Below are 18,414 nucleotides of genomic sequence, written 5' to 3'. Positions count from 1 at the left end.
CTGAACTATACCCTTAAAGAAGCAAGGACCCACGCATAAACAGGCTTGGGGAAGATGAATCCCACCCCCCACAAAACATATACTGGAGCCATAATGCAGAGACTCACTTTAAATAAAGCAACCCTTGCCTTGAACTTCCTGCTTAAGCCATCTACTGTGGATGCTTACCTGAAGAAGAACCACCAGCATCCTCTGATAGAAACCAGAAGTGTCTGAAGTTACATGATCTTCTAAGTCAGCTTCATATTCTGCAAATAAAAGGGAACACACCCATCACTGTACAAAATGTGAGCTACTTTATGTTGATGTCATACATATGTATATAAAACAACTAGAATTGCAAGACTCCGAAGTACGTTTTTTATGAATGAAAACATATATTACATACATTACATTGCTCGCAAAAATGTGTGTATCTGCACCAAATTGCACCAGGGCCTTCTTTTTTAAAAGAGGTTGCACTGATGTGGAAATATGGTGAACCGAAGACTGGAAAAATGAGAAACTTAAACAGACATTGACACAGTCGCCCGACACATGGGTCACTTTCATGCATTCAGCTATTCATGCACAACTGCCCCTTCACAGACAACCACACTGGACAAGTGGATGTGGCAGGGGCATGGCCATTGGTCTCCTTCCTCTTCATGCAAGAGGTCTATGTGAAGGTAAGGTGTGGACTGGGCTTCTCATATTCTTCTACCCTCCCTCCATGCAAAGAGTTTCCCACCCCTGAGATCAGACATGCTCATTGATACTACAAGTCACAGAGCTACCCAAAGCTAACCATCAGCAGATTCCTCCTCTATAGTAGAGCTACCAGAGAGCCTATCTGAAAAGAGAAACTGCAGCACAAAAACAACAGTGTGAATTGCCTCACTCTATTATGCTTTGTGATATTTTCCTCCCCCTTAAAAAAGCTATCCCATCCAATTGACTGTATTGACTGTAACTTATAAACAATGCTGAAAAGAGCAGCCTTAATAGAACTTTGAACCAGGAAATAAATACTTTATCTACAATCAATGGTTCAGAATAAGCCTTTTCAAATCACTAAGTGGTACCAAATTCCCTCTTTCACATGTTGTTAGAATCCTGTTCATTGACTGAATTAAATTCTAAAGAAAATGTTGAAGGAAGAAATTCAATTATGTAGTGCAAAGCACAAGAACGTGCACCCAAAACAAGGCATTTGAAGCTTTTACAAGCCTTATCTCTCCAAGTACTGAAGTTGCATTCTGTATATTTTCCACTTTCCTTATTCTATTATTTCATGCACAGACAAAAGCTCCTGCAAGTACAATAGCATTTCAAAACACAGAAAAAGCACTGCTTTTACCTTCCTGATAAACTTGTTTTATATTCCGGATTTCAGCTGGTGTTCTGGACGCAAGAATTTCAGTAAGGACATTTTCATCAGTTCCTGCCCCCTGTAATTAATGGATTTGGTTGATGAAATAATGTAAGTTATTTTTGTTCAATATACACCTCTATCTTAATCTCATGAGAATGTTCATTTTCTACAGAATTTTCTTTAAAAAAACAAAAACACCACACCTCAAACGTTTAATTACTTAAAATGCATTTGAAAGAAATTCATAATGCTCAAGACTACAAAGTTCTGCTTCCTGAATGCCACGTCAATAAGGGTACATGAAGACCCAGAAATAGAATTTGCACTGACTCACACAGGAAACGTGGCAGAGTTAAGAGCTGAAAGAAGGACTCCTACAACACGGTCCTTTTAATAAAACTAAAAGAAAATCCCAATGGGCCTGCCAAGTGGATGGTTTTCTCCTCACCAAAGAACAGAACGACCACCATCTCTTATCAGTAGTACTGCCAGATGACAGATGTCCAGCTGTGGAATGGAGACAATGAGGTCATGGTATTTCTCTGCCTGTGTACAGGAAAGTGTGTGCTTGAATCTGCCTCCTATTTCCTCCAATACAACCGCTCTCCACCAGCAAAGTTTATAACAGAAGCAAAGAAGAGGCGCTAAGAGCCATTAGTGGTTACTTTTATAACAGCTCTTGTTGCCCAATAAATACAAAGAGCAAATAAGCATGCCTGCTAATGGGATCAAGATTGCTTTTTAAAAGTTTCATTATAAATGAATGTATTTATTAAGCATTCAAGACAGAAATGATCCACTTTTGGGGGTTAAACCAAGAGAGGAGAACGCCCAGCTCACAGATCAGATGTGGCTTGCAGCCAGATTTCCTCCAGCCCTCAGGTCCCCTTCTGATCACCAGTTGTTACAAACTTTTATTATTATTTTAAAAATGGAAGTCTATGAAGAAAACAGAAGACGAAACTTCAGCTTAGTTCATAACTCCATTCTAATTCTTAACAAGAATGAAAGATATGCCTTGTTTCCTAAGAAAATAGGTGGATGGAGAGGAGTTTCCTGAGACGTTATTTCACTGCAATTCCTGTCTGCACTTGGGCAGCAAGCTGGAGTCTGAATCAGGAGAAGGGGGCAGTGGTCAATGGGAATCTGTACCAGCCAGGAGGCAAGAGGCAGAGGCAGGAAAAGCTTCAGAGCTGGAGAGTGGAGCATAGGATGGATAGGAAGAAGAGGCAGAAGAGGCAGGTCAGGCAAGTGAAAGGCCAGGTGCTTTCTCACCTGGTCATGCATCACTTGTGGGGATGATTGGGGAGGCAGGAGAGGATATATTATTTAATAATATCCTTCCAAACTTGCGCTAGCAAGTTCCATATTCTAGAAGAGTTCCAAACATCCCCCTTTTTAGATTATGCAGTGATCAGCTTGTTGCTGACTCATCTGAGTCTTACTATTAAAGATTCCTTCCTAGTAAAATCCCTTGCCTTTCCCTCTTGAAAGAATAAACAAAAGAATCTGATTAACGTTACTATAAAAATAGTTTACTCACAGATTCATTCCGGTTCCCAGACATATCCCTGAAGGCAGGCTTAGGTTACAGTACAGTGGTACCTCCGGATGCGAACGGGATCCGTTCCAGAGCCCCATTTGCATCCCGAGTAGAATGCAACCCCTGACTGCGCATGTGCGTGACGTCATTTTGAGCGTCTGCGCATGTGCGAGCGGCGAAACCCAGAAGTAACGTGTTCCGTTACTTCCGGATAGCCATGGAGTATAACTTGAAAATGCTCAACCTGAAGCATATTTAACCAAAGGTATGACTGTACTTAACTAGAACTATTCCATAAAGAAGTTAGTCCCGAGTGACTGCGGCTAAGCAGTTCCTTCTCCAAACACATAGCAACATCCAAAATGGAGAACACACACACACTGATCATAACATGGAGGCCGTGTGCTCCTCCATGCTAGTACAACAGACCACACCCTCTTCAAGTCACATGTCCACTGTAGGAATGTTGTACTTGACTGCGGTTTTACATCCCACACCACTGTCCCCCAGAACCAGGAGAGAATACAAAAGGGAGGAATGGAGGAAGCTTCCACGCAGACACAGTCTCTGGCTACATGCATGAAACCAATCAGTGGAAGGTACATAAACCGGTGGAACAGTGGTGGTCCCCTGTTGCTGCAACTGCTCCATAGAACGCGGACCAGGGAATAGCTGCCTAGCTCTTAGATTGGTATTGCGTAGATATCCAGAGCTGTAGAAGTGACTGTGTGTGTTATCTTTGACAATAAATATTTAACTATCAGCCGTGTGCATTCCTTTGGCTAGGAAGTGACCTTGACAGTGCCCAGGACTCTAAATAGTTCTAGAGTTGCATTGCTAATGCAATTACTTAATTGCTACTTTGTATAGATGTATCTTTCTTCTAATATCTATGGTCACATTACAACTCTACAACATAATACTTTGAAAGCCAATATTTTAAACTACCTTATCACTACAAGCCCAGATTTGCTCTGCAAACATCTGGCTGAATTTATGGATGATAAACCATTTTGATTCACTTCACTCCCCTCTTTTCAGAGCTTACTACTCAGCATGTATTTGCAACACTTGTGAACAAAGTAATTCTTTATTCTGAACACATAGGGATGCTTCAAAATCAAGGGCCAATTCATGCCATCTGTTCGATGAGTTGAGATGGCAGTTGCACTAATTTGTGCAGAAGTTGCCATGTAGCAAAGAGGTCATGTATTTGCTTTCCACCACTGTCAGTATAAAATCTGTATTTTATTTTTATTTACTTCCTATATTTTGGGAGTGCCAAACAACGTAAAGTTGTTTGAATTGGGGCAAGAAATAGACTGCAAGCCATTCCAGTGGCAAAGATGCTCCCCTATTTTTATCCTGTAGCATTCATAGGGCTACTACTCACCTTTCAGTGGCAGACCAAAGTGTGAAAATCTGGGGCATTTGCAATGGAGAAACAGTGGGGGAAAGAAGGTGCTTAATCCTTTCCCTGCTTTTGTCCCCCGGAACCTTCTCCCACCAGATGCTTTTTAATAATTTAGAAAACCATTTCACTTTTGTCCAAATGTAGGACTGAAAGAGTGGCTTGCACCCACTATATAATACACTAAAATGAAATACAAAATGCACCAAAACAAACAAAAAAACTGAACAGCAACTGGGGCAGGGAGGGAAGAAATCAATGCCCAATGAACATCATAATAAATAAACTCAATCAGCACTGTCTTCAATTGCTATCTGAACACACAGGAAAAGGCCTTGCCAAGTCCTTGTGGGAAGTGAAACTCAAAGGGTGGGCCCAGTACTAAGGCCTGGCCATGGGTCCTTACCTCCACAGACAGTGGAGGAAAGTGTAACAAGGCCTCTTCTGCAACATGCAGACAGGTTCATGACTGAAATGTCCCTTTGGAAATCTAGGTAAACCAATGCTTTTCAGCCAGCCAGGCTCCAAACGTGTGCTTGTCACCATTTGCAGGTGCCCTGCAGAGGTGTGGACTTTCAGTGTGGGTTCTAGTACCCAAAATGTCATTCCAGCCTCTGAGGCAGGAGGGTAAAACATCAGAAAAGTTGTAAGGCGGGTGGTCATGGAGAATTATCAATGGCTGCTTTCATCAGGCTTAAAAAAAACCACAAACCTCCGACAAACGTCTACACATTCTACATAATATAACCAAGCTGGCTTGAGTAACAAGTCTTTTAATCATTAACCATTCCATCCCTGTTCCCCCTTCTGTCAGCTTAATGATTGTTATTTTTATCTCTTAAAATTAATATGAGATCATGGTCCTTTCATTTACTCAGCCACCCCAGTATGTCAACTTTCCAGTTGCCTTCCCCCTCAAATTCCTAGCTGGGAAAGCAAAATCAATATTTGGCTAGAATACTCTGCTCAGAGTGGATAAGCAACTGGAAACAGTTTATATAGTTGAATAACTGTACTAGTAAGTAACTGTATCTTGGAGGGCTTGTCTATGCTAAACGTTCTTGATCTAACCAGACATTTGCACATAATATCTAAAGATTATTTTGTTTCCCAGCCTAAGCCCTGTGCTGAAATTGGAAAGGTGCTTACAAAAGGTGCTGAGAGAAATTGCCAAATGTGAGCAGTTTTACAGAATGGTTATCTGTCTTACATGGAAAGGGCAACAGAAATGACAAGGGGCCTGCCTTATGAGGAAAACCTACAACTAGGGTTTTTTTAGAGTAGAAAGTGGGACAGCAAAGGAGGAGACATAATAAGAGGCGTACAGGATTATGCATGGTGTGAAGAAAGTGAGGGAGTTTTATTCCCTCTCACTGATGCCATCTAATGAAATTGATGAGAAGGTAATTCAGGGCAGACAACAGGTAATTACGGAATTTGCCATCGTAAGATATAGCGGTGGCCAGTTGCTATTAAATCACAATGAATCACTAGGCCCAGAGGGAGGATGCCTCTTGGTGGAAGCAACATGGGAGCAAGTTGTTGTCTTTGTGTCCCATTAATGGGCTTTGCATAGGAACCTGGTTGGCTACATTGTGAATCAAAATGCAGTGTTTATCAGGCAGAACTCTTGTGAACTTTCCTTGCTGGTTCCCCCATCCCTAAGAATAGCAATGCATATAATATACTTAATCACAAACTAGAACCATTAATGGCCATTAAAAACTTCCACTGGAAGCAGAACAATGGGGTTCGCTCATAAATTTTACATAGAGGGCCACTTTAAAAGGAAAGACACCTTGCGATTGTGAAATTCGAGCATTCGGCATGCATGGCTTTTTTGCACACACTCTTACGGACCAGACATTGTTTGCACTTCTTCCACAAGACAAAAGACCATTGAAAACTCAAGTGGTTGAGATGTTTCTGGAATTACTCAGGTGGATCAGAAAATAAATGAGATCATTAAAATGAAAGCAATCACCATAAATAATCAAGCAGAACGATCATCATCATAATGATAGGAAGACATAATGATAGGAGATACATTCCTAAAGAAAAAGGAAAAAGTCATCAATATTTTCATTTTGTGCCACTCATTTTACCTTAATGGCATGCTTCAGTGCATGGGCGTCAAAAAGCCGTGCAGGTCTCATCAGAGCAACCATCAGTCTCTCAAATTTGCCTGTAAGCTCCGATTTTAAGTCATCAACCAGGTCCTAATTGACAGAATGAAGAATGCCTAATTAATAAGAAAAGCCTGACTAATGAGAAATGCAGTTGAAAATTAACCCATCAGCCATAAAAACTGGAACATCACTAGGATGAATGAAAAGTTCATGAAGGGTGTATACTGTATTTTTCCGTGTATAAGATGCCCCCTATTTTGGGGGGACTCAAAATTAAGAAAATGGAGGGAGATTGCCCCCATGTATAAGACTATCCCTCCCCTTTTTAACATTATTTTTTAGTTTTTAAAAAAACCTAGTCTTGTACACAGAAAAGTATGGTATTTATTTGGAGATGGATGCATGGAGTAATATAAAATTTGCAACCAGTAGACCTGAAGTATTATTCATCACTAAATCCATATTATACAGACAAGTGCACACAAATCAACTCCCAACCCAAAGTAGCCTCCTTACCCTGCCAAACAACGTTTTAAATTCCACCGCAATTTCCTGGCGTTGCTTATTGCTTCTGCTCGTTAGAATCTTCACAATTGACTCTTCATCCGTTCCTTAAATTATGCAAATTAAAAACAGAGTGATTGATTGCAATGATGAACATAAATATTTTGTAGATGAATATGTCAAGGCTACAGTACACATGAATATTCACTTTCTAGAAATTCTGTGTTGCCGGAAGAAAGTTATATAAATATCTCTCTACTTCACTATACAATTTCCAATCCAAACATATTTTAACATGCATTATTGGTATGGCATGGCTATACCAGATTTCTGCCCATGAAAGTGCCTGGTCTATGAGGGAGATTTCCATGAACTGCAATTACCTTTTTCAAGCACGGCTTGCAACTAATTAGTTCTCCAACCTCCTGCTTCAACGACATTAAAAGAAAAAGGGGAAATTGCCTCTCCCAAGGTAACCCCAGCCAATCAAGAACCACTATGTGTTAGGCAACCAATTAGATTTAGTAATACAACAACATTGCATCCGAGTGGGAGCAGGAAGTGTCACTCTAATTCTGATCAGGCTTCCCAATGATGCCAAATAGCCAATCAAATTTGTCTATGCTTTGACATCACGAAGCCAAATCAGTGCTTCCAGCTCACACTTTAATCAATCAGTGATGCCCTTATTTTAGAAAAACAATAATTAACTTTTCCTGAGAAATGTAACTATTTTAGAACAGGACTTCCACTGTTCAGGGGGGAAAAAGGATAAATAGTTACTTTTACTGGAACACATTGTGAATGATTGCTTTTCTAGGTATGTCATATCCTCCTTATGCAAACATCAGTGAATGACTGCTATGTCAAGGGATGAAGCAGGAATCCGAACATGTTGATTAACTGATAATGGTCCACTTAGTCTGTAAAACAATTAATGCCTTACCCAAGCCTTTCATTGCCTTTCGAAGGACCTCAGCATCAGCTCTGGCATCAAAGCCAGGGAAATCCTTCACAGTGCCTTCTGTATACTAAGAAAGAAACACAACATTACATTAAGGCATTGCAGTTTTGGCAATATTATGATAATTCCAAAAGCAGGGGGGCGGGATCCTCAATCATCTAATCATTATTAGGTAAAGGGACCCCTGACCATTAGGTCCAGTCCTGGCCAACTCTGGGGTTGCAGCGCTCATCTCGCTTTATTGGCTGAGGGAGCCGGCATACAGCTTCCGGGTTATGTGGCCAGCATGACTAAGCCGCTTCTGGCGAACCAGAGCAGGCACAGAAACGCCATTTACCTTCCCTTCGGAGCGGTACCTATTTATCTACTTGCACTTTGACGTGCTTTTGAACTGCTAGGTTGGCAGGAGCAGGGACCGAGCAACGGGAGCTCACCCTGTCATGGGGATTCAAACCGCCAACCTTCTGATCAGCAAGTCCTAGGCTCTGTGGTTTAACCCACAGCGCCACCCGCGTCCCCTAATGATTATTAATTATTAATTAATCATTAATCAAAAACACAATATCTAAAAGACATGAACCATAAGAATCCAACAAGTTTGACTCAATGTTATGATGCATAAACACATTTGAAAAATAAAATATTTAAAATACAAAACTTTCCAACACAAAAATAAGATAAAATCCTCCAGTCAATTAATTAAGGGCTCGACAAAAAGCTAGTTAGTTGCACTTCCCAAACATCTAACGCAAGTCCCTGAAGAAGGCATCCAAATATAGAAGGCAAAATAAAATGATGTATGTGGGTTTTTTAAACAAACAAACAAACAAGGTTTCATGAAAGCTCATTGTTTTCTTGAAGAGAATTCATATGCCCCTAAATTCAGGGGTAGCCAACATGGTGCCCTCCACAGATTTTGTTGGACTCAAACTCCCATCAGCCCCAGCCACAATGGCCAAAAGTCTAGGATTACAGGTGTCCAAGATGGCTACTAGGTGTCCCAGTCTTCATAAACCAGACTCCTCATACAACCCTTCTCTTTAGGGACTGGGCAAGTGTTCTTGGGAAAGTTTGTGCTTTGGAATCACAATGGTTGAGCCTTCCTGTTGTAACTTAATCAATTACTGGTGTTTGGGCAAATGGGTACACAGCTTTTTGAATTTATTTACAAGGTGAAATCCAGTTCATCACCTCCTGACAGAAATCTGCAGCTTCTGTGCATGGATTTGCCTTGTGCATCAGTAGTACACATCTGAGAAGAGAAGACTAAGTGGTCACACAATGTTGGGACACCAGAATACATGCCAATTCCCTTCAAAATAATGTGAATGGGTTCCTTACTGATCTCTTGTCAGAACTGACAATAAAGATAAATGGACAACTTTAGAAGTTTCAAGGATAATCCAGACCATCACCTCATGAAATTCCTTTAAGATGCAGAGTAAACAGGAAGGGGAAACAAGGATTTGTGGTACACCAATGTGTTTGCTTGCAAATGGTCACCACATGAAGAACTCCTTCACGCCTTCACAACCTCAGATACTCACCTGAATCTATCCTAGATGTCACCCTGTGGTAATGAAACAGTTGTGTGAAGGGCCATTTCATTTTTTCGTCTGTTCCTTTCCTCCAAATAACCCTCAGTTTTACAGTCTAAACTACTGACATTGTAACAGTATGTGCAAGTTTCACAATATGGCAGTAAGTATCTTCTTATTCTTACTTGTTGGGTTATATTAAGCTAGCATTGTTCTCTGACTCCAGCAAGGAAACTCAACTCTTTATTCGCCCGTTTCAATTAATCTGCTCTATTGTTAGAAAACTGGCAAAAGGGATCTAGCTCAGAGGGCAACCATAAGTCAAAGGCAAAGACAGAGGACAAAACAGAATTGGCATCTGAACAGCAGCTGTAATTTATCTGGCAGCAGCTGTGTGTGTTATTCTAAGCCAAAGCGGAATCATTATATCCCAGTAGGATAGCTGCCATGCTACACTACATTAAAAAAAAAAGAATCTAGGCAAAGTAAATGCAACAGGCAACATAACAACATGTCAAACATAACACATTTTATTCAATTTATTCTGGACTAGAAAACTCGAAAGACTACTACACACTATTTTTCTGCCCCTAAATTCAGAATGATTATCTCCACATCCACTGGCATACCCTGCCCAAACTTATAATCAATACAAATAAATACTATTGTTCAGACTTCTGCGTTTCTGCCCATTGTGGCAAGGGTGCCAGTGTCCTCTAGCAAATGACTAGGCCCACCACCACCATCTTTGAAGTGGAAGATTTAAGACAGGATTGTTCCAGCAGTTGTGTGATGACTCTGCTCCCTCCCAGCTCCAAGGCTGGAAGGCCCAGGGTTGTTTGACTGCTTGAGGGGAGCTGTCCAGCACCCCTGCCTTCCAACTGTTCTAACAACCCCTTTCCCTGCAGGAAAGACAAGCAGAGCCCTTTTTGGACACCTGGAAGCAAGGCACCAAAGCATCTTCCTTACAAAGGGCCAAGCTTACAAGCTCCTTGCCTGCCTGTCTGAAACAACTGGCTAATAAGGCATTTCCTTAGCAAAGAGGAAATTCGTGACCTCCATTTTTCATATCAAAGCCAATAACTGCGGGCCTCTGTTGTTGTTATTATGACAAACTGTTTACAAATGATTCTTAGCTTTAAAATATGAATCAATAAATAAAATTTGGGTTTAAAGGAGCGTTTGGTTAAGAAGACTGCTGCATGTATACTGTCTATTGAAATCAGTTGAGAATAACCTTTTGATTAGATTATGAACTGGTGTGGAGGAAGGTTTTTAAAAAAGAATCAAAGGGTCTCAAGACTGGGAGATCAGCAAGGATTATTTTTCATCTTGGCATTAAATACCTATGAGGGGGAAAGATACTGCAGCCAAATTAAAGAGGTACAGTACCTGCTTTTTTTCAGTATGAATTAATTCCCCAGTTCGGCTAAGTTTTCTGGGGCTGTCTGTTGTTTGTGTTAGGGTTACAACACTTACACTACAATCAGAGAACCTGCTGAGTATTCAGTGCAAGAGGCTGCTTGCAATGCAGAAGAAAGAGTTACACAGAGTTGGCATAAGTGTTCATTTTAGATCTTATCATAACATGTGTGGGCAAATTCCAGCAGAATGCTTATGATGGAGAGAAATACCACAGAAGGGTTGGGGAGGAGCATGCAATACACTGAAGACTCAATCCTGCATGCAGAGTTTTGCAACGAGCTTCCATTCACACACAAGCAATCCTAGTTAAACAGCTCAGATGATTGGAAGCCCTCCTCTTGCAAGTATATACATGTTTAACCACCGTAATGCTAGCATTCCAACTAAAGACAGTGACATTCATTGTGAAGGAAACTTACTAGGATTTTGCTGCGGCAGAACCCAGGCGGAAAACTACCAGCCTGCCCATTAATTCATTAGCCAGGACAGCTGCCAGTATTGAACTATGTAAACAACGCTATCTGGGTGGTGGTGGGGAGGCTACAGTCTGCAAACATAAGTGTGCTCTGAAAACAGGAGAGTTAGCAGAAGGTGAATGGGAGAGAAGACAAGCTAAGCAGTGATGTAAGGGGAGAGAAAGATCAGCCAAGGTATGTTTGAACAGCTTCCCAAGGCCTGTGGGCTGCTTTAGTTTAAAAACAATAGGAGTTATGGAAACCTGCCAGTTTGAGTGGAAGTTCAACAGAGGAAAGACTGTTTAACTCTTCCCTCTCCTGCCACTTTTCCACTAAAAATATCCTTTATAAATGTGAAAACTTTTGAATTCTCTCCCACCCCGTGGGGAGAAAAATCAACAGAGGGATTTTGAGTAGACAACAATGGGATGGGAAAGGGTTAAACAGTCTCTCCTTCCACCACTCCTTCATACCAGATTCCATCTACTTCTCCTTTTTTAAAAACATTGCAAGGCTGCATAACCATCCACTTTTGGTCCTTAGCTACACCATTGATTCCTAAGCACTTACTTTTAAGAACATCACCCTTGCCTATTCATTTGTTTGCTATAACGCTATTAAAATCCGATCCATGTTCTCCTTTGATAATTGATACAAGAGAACAACTATATTCTTCTTGGGTCCCTCCAAACCAGCAGCTTGTTGCAGAATCGCACCATCTGTTTTCAGATAGCGGAAAAGAGACAACATGACCCACACTGGATTTGAAGGCCTTTTTTCTTCACTGTCCCTTTTTGCACTTCTATGCTTGCACCTCATAGCAAAGCTCCATGCTTTTGTGAAACTTGACTTGGAAAGAGGTCTCTTCCTGGCTCTCTTCCATTAGAACACTTGTGGGTGGGTGAGCGGCCAATTTATTTTGGCCAATTTGTGCCATTGCACCTGCATCCCCGACCCATTTATTATTGCTAATTTTATTGACAGAAGCTAGCACTGAGTATTTAAAAGTCTGTATTAATGTGTCCTATACCATTCTTCTTCTCCCCCCCCCCCTTGCACTTCCCACAGGCAACTAAATGCTTCAAAAACCTTTGAAATGCTGCAGGACGAGAAATAGAAGCAGGATGGGAATTGACCAAGCATGGCCTGGACAGGAACAAACCTTTAATGTTTCAAGTCTGCCCTGCTCTGAAAAATCGTTTTATGTATATATAGGTAAAGGTAAAGGACCCCTGTACAGTTAAGTCCAGTCAAAGGCAACTATGGGGTTGTGGCACTCATCTCGCTTTTAGGCCGAGGGAGTTGGTGTTTGTCCACAGACAGCTTTCCGGGTTATGTGGCCAGAATAACTAAACTGCTTCTGGTGCAACAGAACACTGTGACAGAAACCAGAGCACATGGAAACGCCATTTACCTTCCCGCTGCAGTGGTACCTATTTATATACTAGCACTGGTGTGCTTTCAAACTGCTAGGTTGGCAGGAGCTGGAACTGAGCAACAGGAGCTCATTCCATCGCAGAGATTTGAACCGCCGACTGTCTGCCGGCAAGCCCAAGAGACTCAGTGGTTTAGACCACAGCGCCACCCATGCTAACAGGAAAATCCTTCTGAGTGTGCTCACAATATGAATGAGCCTGCTTTGTGTCTCCAGGGATGTGTGCTCTAGGGGCCAATTCCTATAGGATACATACATTGAAGTGCAACATACATGCAGATCATGTCTGTTATGAAAGATAGATGAATGAATCAACCATTTTTCTTTTTATAAAGGAGTATGAGCACCAACCAGAAAAGAACCAAACCCTTGCCTATGGTTTTTAAAAAGCTAAATTAATGGATGTGCCCCAACCTTTCAAGCTGATGCAATATGCATATATTTTACAATATACTTTCCCTGAATATAAATAGATTCATAACAAACCATGGACGTGTGGCAAGGGCTGTTCAGGTTTTAAGCCATTTGAGTGACCCAATTTTTTTTTTCAAATGTGTGTTCTTGAGTAGGAAGACACTCTGTACATGAGTAGAGGCCCTTCGTACAAAATTATTTTTAAAAACCCAGAAAAAGTAGCATTGTTGGTTTAAGGACTGCCCAATTCAACATACCTAAAAACAGTACACACATCTTTTATACTGCATATTCTCCAAATGTACACACATTGCAATCAACTCAATTAATGTCCTGGGCTTCCTTTCCTAGCATCTTGGGACAACATCCAAGCATGTAACAGTTGTGCACCGCTACTATAGAAACAGCTTTGTTAGAAAAGCTAAACTACTCCAATTACAAAGGACGTGGGTAATCATTGCAGCAAGGTGGTTATTCTAGACATTAGGTGACAGTACTGTGATATAACATTACAACTGTTAGTCAACCCAGGCTACAGCAGAGCAAGACTAAGCAAATACTAAGTGCCAGTAGCTTCTGTAATCTACTCTTTAGCATGCCTTCCCTAAGACTGAAAAATTATCTTACTTCACTTGTAGTTAGCTCCCGCTTGTTCATTCCTCATAAGCCAGATTTGCCCATGCTGCTTTGAATGTTATCACAGTGCCAGACTAGATATGATGTGGAAGGTATTTAAACAGACTTATTTCCCAGGCTTCAAGAATCAGAGTAACTGCAGACAAAACTAGCTGTTCTGAGCCCCTTATTATTTACTTCATTTACATCATTCATCATCCGATTAAATAATCAAGCTGTTTCTCTGTCTCATCTATCTTCTCAAAGATCAAACTGAGCTTCATGGAATTCAGAAAATGGAATGTTTGTATGAGCTGAGCCGGGTACCTCACATTATTTTGCCTCTTACTCCCTCTTCAGAAGTTATCTCACACACATTCTAATGAATGCATGGAGATGCTCACAAATGCTGTTCCTGGATCTGATATCTCCAACTCATATCTTCCTGTGTTGAGTAAAAGATCTGAAGAGAGAACCTATGGATATCTGGCAGAAAATGCTTAGGCTCCCCATGAAATTCAGGAAGCACAGACAGTTGGGGTTCCCTGGTCATGTGAAAAAGCCTATACACCCAACACATGAAGGTCTGGGAACAGAGCAAGGATGCTCAATGTGTATGCAGCCCAGCTTCCTCCTGGATTGTAACCCCATGTCAATGTATTTTTCTCAAATGTTTTGTTCAGACTGAGTGTTGATTCTCATGTTTATGAATGGCAACCAACTTCTGGTTAAACCAGTGTTTCCCAACTGAGGGCCATATGACCCCCCCCCGGGGGGCCCCCAGGATATTAAAAGGGAGCCACAGGTGAAAATGTATAAATGGGGGGGGGGGCACAGCACAAGGCTAGGTGCCACAGCGGGAAGTGAGACATGGTGAAAATAATTTTATTATATTTTTTAATCCTGATTGGCTGGCTATCCCGCTTGGCCAATCACAAGTGGGCAAGGGGGTGGCCCACCAGGGCCGAATGCTCCTTTTTGCCATGTGTGTTTTCTTGGAGCAGTCCTGGTTTGTTTTCAGTGGGAGAGGGCGATAGCTGAGGCTCCCGTTTTGACCACTAGAGCCTGCGATCCAGAACCTCCAGGTCAGGTAATTGCGGTGGTGGGGTGGCAATGAGTAGGGCTGGGCGAGCCGGAACTGCTTGTTGCTGCTGCCAGTGCTGGGCCTGGTGGCAGCCTGGGCCTGACTCTGCAAGGGGCAGGGTTCAATCCACCCCAGCGCCTAGCCTAGCGGATCAGGACCTTTGGATGTGGCAGAGGGCGCAGGGCCCGCCAGCGGCATCAGCCCAGGTTTCTAAGCAGAGGTTGGATAGCCGTCTGTCATGGACGCCTTGGCTGAGTTTCCTGCATTGCTGGGGGTCGCACTAGAAAGATGTCACTTCCAGCTCCATTCTATGTTGTTGTTTTTCTGTTTCAACAAATATTTTATTATGTTTCCATCATTTTTTGCAATTGTATTTTGTATAAATTATAAAAGTTATAAATAAAATATGTTCTATTTACAAACAAAACATTTAAATAGCTACCTTTCTGCCAGAGGGATGGGGGGGCATGGACATAGCCAGAATTTTTGTTTGGGGAGGCAGACTTTTGGGGGGGGAACAGAACCTCAGATTTGTATTGATTTTTACTTATTAGTGGGGCAGCTGCCCCCGCCCCCCTTGGCTATGCCCATGAGGGGGGCACAGGAAGGAAACAAGGTCGGGAGGGGGCCTCATAGGGAAAAGGTTGAGAAACAGTGGATTAAACACTTTGAGCAAAAGCACCGTATCACATAAATCCTTCAGGACAACATCTTCCAATGGAGTCATTTTGTACAATCCCCTCAAAGTTACTGAGTGATAGCAAAGCAGCTGGACCTACTAGTGCCAGAGGGAGCTGTGTGATACACACACACCTGGGGGCCTGTTCCAACCAGGACTGAGGCTGGGGCAAAAGCTTAAAGGCCTCTCCCACTGTGCCATGCTCCCAATCTATTTATGAAAGAAAACCAAGTTGAATTACAACTGCCACATATGGAGTGGCCCATTGTTCCCAGAGATTCCTCTTTTGAGTTTTCCAAGCTTTCTTAAGAGTCAAACTACACCTGATAGGAGAGTTCCTTAACTGGAATCCAAACATCTTATGTTGCAGATAGCAGCCCCAATGCGAGGAAGTTCGATTTGCACAGGACCTATGGAGCCTCTGCACCACGCGGATTTCTCAACTTAGTGTCATTCCCCAAAGCTGCTATTGCAGGGCAAAAAAGTTGCACTTTAAACTATTAACCTCATAAGTTTCTTCCTCTCTGGTCAATAACAGCTCAGGGAGGGGGCAATTTGGGCTAGCACTATGACACTGGGGAAAATGATAAAAGGTGTCCTACCTGCCCAATATCATGATCCAAATTATTTTCACCCCCCAGGGCTGTTTTTTGTAAACTTATAAAATATCTGTAGTCACATGTCTTTAGTCCTTCAGCTGCCATTCCTGGATACTTCAAAAGTAAAGTCTTGTGATGATACCGAAAAGTCTTCATATACATTCAGAAAAAAAGATAACTTTAAGGTTTATAAAGAAAAAAGTCATTCAAAGAGAGAGAAAATGAGTGTAATGCGAAAGAAGTCTGGCCACAAGGAGTAAGTAATAGAAAACAGAGGAGGAGGAGGAGGAGGAGGAGGAGGAGGAGGAGGAGGAAAGTGGAATTTGGAATCTTTCTCTCTGCCTGGCTTCTTGCTTCTTAACCACTAGAAATAGGCAACGCCCACTCACAGCACAAAACTACAGTGCAGGAAACTTGGCTAAAAGAATGGAAAATGGGGAAAAGTCTGACGTGGATTTCACATGATTAGGCTGAACTCACGTTGCTACGGATTCTGCCTCTCTATAAAACTCTTGGATAGACTGACTCAGACAGAATTCAGCACTGAGCAATATGAAAGTTAAGGGCAGAAGTGAAAGTCCCTTTTATCTGTAGGGCAGACTTCCCCACCCACCAGAAAACACTCCTTGTCAGTAAGGCGGGGACTAAGAAAAATGATGGGGAAACAGACTGTCAAGGTCATAGAATTATAGAATCTCAGATTTGGAAGGGTCTCCGGTGGTCATCTAGTCCAACCCCCTGAAATACAGGAATCTCAGCCAAAGCATCCATGACAGATGGCCATCCAACCTCTGTTTAAAAACCTCCAAAGAAGGAGAGTCCACAGCCTCTTCTGGGAGTCTGTTCCACTGCTGAGCAGCTCTTACTGTCAGAAAGTTTTTCTGAATGTTTCGTTGGAATCTCCGTTCTTGTAATTTGAAGCCATTGGTTCGAGTCCTACCCTCCAGAGCAGGAGAAAACAAGCATGCTCCCTCCTCCATGTGACATCCCTTAAGATATTTGAAGATAGCTATCATATCATCTCCTCTCAGTCTCCTCTTTTCCAGGCTAATCATACCCAGCTCCTTCAAGCACTCTTCCTAAGGCTTAGTTTCCAGACCCTTGATCATCTTGGTTGGCCTCCTCTGCACATGTCCCAGCTTGTCAACATCCTTCTTAAATTGTGGTGCCCAGAATTGTATACATTATTCCAAGCGTGGTGTGACTAAGGCAGAATAGAGTGGTACTATTACTTCCCATGATCTGGGCACTATACTTCTGTTGATGCAGCCTAGAATAGCATTAGCTTTTTTTGCTGCTGCATCACACTGTGGACTCACGTTAAGCCTGTGGTCCACCAAGACCCCTAGATCCTTTTCACATGTACTGCCAGGTGCCAACTTAACAGAGGAAGGAAAACTTTGTATCTCTGCCATTGCAGCATCGTTTTAAAGGCAACAGCCACCATGACCATTCCTTTGCAGAGCTAACTTTGTGGGTTTTAATGAGACCTTCCCTCGATCTAACCTACCGCACTGGGTTGTAATAAAGAGGGAGGGCGGTTAGAGACCCTGCACATAGCCCTGAGCTCTTCAGAGACAGACTGGGAGAATGCAGATAAATGAGTGCCCTGCAAGATGGCGCCAAGGCTGCTTCCCCGCCCACCCACTTCGTTAATTTAATAAAACACATTTTAATAAGGAGAAAGAGAAGGAAGCCGGGTATGACTCACCTTTGCCATTGTTTCGGGAATCGATCCGGCGAAGACGAGACGCTGCAAGAGAAGACGAGCAGAAAGTATCAGGTTGTGCTCTGTGCAGTCGCCAGTAAACTCTGGAAAGGGCGCAGGAAACGCGGGGGCGCAAAAAGGCGGAGCGGAGGGTTCCCTGCCAGCTCCCAGAAGTTCCGATTTCGCAATCGTCACGTCGGGAGCCAACGCCCAAGCCGGCAAACGTGTCCCCACGTCCCCCCTTCCCTTCAGCAGGCGCACGGAACTATCACAGACAGAGAATGCCTTCCCTCCTGCAACGATTTTTACGCATTACTTATATACCGCAGGGCTTTATTTTATGTTTATTAGAGCACTGCAGGAGCCTTCACTACACTTCTCCATGAAGTGTCATTACCCCTCTCCACTCCCCAACTCCTGGCCCACACGCCCGCGGAACTCACCGAAATGCAGCCGACGGGGAGCAGCGAAGCGTACGGCAGCGATTACGCGCACAGAGTGGAGGCGCCTAGGGAAGCGCTGCAGTTCTCGCTGCTTGCCACGCCCTGGCGGCCAAG

At 42.6% G+C, this 18,414-nt stretch overlaps 1 protein-coding gene across 1 annotated transcript in view; it reads right to left on the bottom strand.

Annotated features, from left to right (window-relative positions):
* The window catches only part of ANXA5 (annexin A5), a 27,577-nt gene extending 9,163 nt beyond the window's left edge, over nt 1–18,414 (bottom strand). The window contains exons 1-7 of the mRNA XM_081208169.1: nt 18,301–18,414; nt 17,861–17,902; nt 7,888–7,972; nt 6,954–7,048; nt 6,414–6,527; nt 1,340–1,430; nt 169–248 (exon numbers count right to left, since the gene is read on the bottom strand). Coding sequence (XP_081064295.1) covers nt 169–248; nt 1,340–1,430; nt 6,414–6,527; nt 6,954–7,048; nt 7,888–7,972; nt 17,861–17,869 — 474 coding nt within the window. The 5' untranslated portion in view covers nt 17,870–17,902; nt 18,301–18,414. The remainder of the gene's footprint in view (nt 1–168; nt 249–1,339; nt 1,431–6,413; nt 6,528–6,953; nt 7,049–7,887; nt 7,973–17,860; nt 17,903–18,300) is intronic.

Source organism: Podarcis bocagei (assembly GCF_964188305.1).
Source record: "Podarcis bocagei genome assembly, chromosome: 9".
NCBI classification, from domain to species: Eukaryota; Metazoa; Chordata; class Lepidosauria; order Squamata; family Lacertidae; genus Podarcis; species Podarcis bocagei.
Note: the sequence above shows the minus strand (reverse complement) of the source record. Positions and strands in the feature narration are given on the sequence as shown.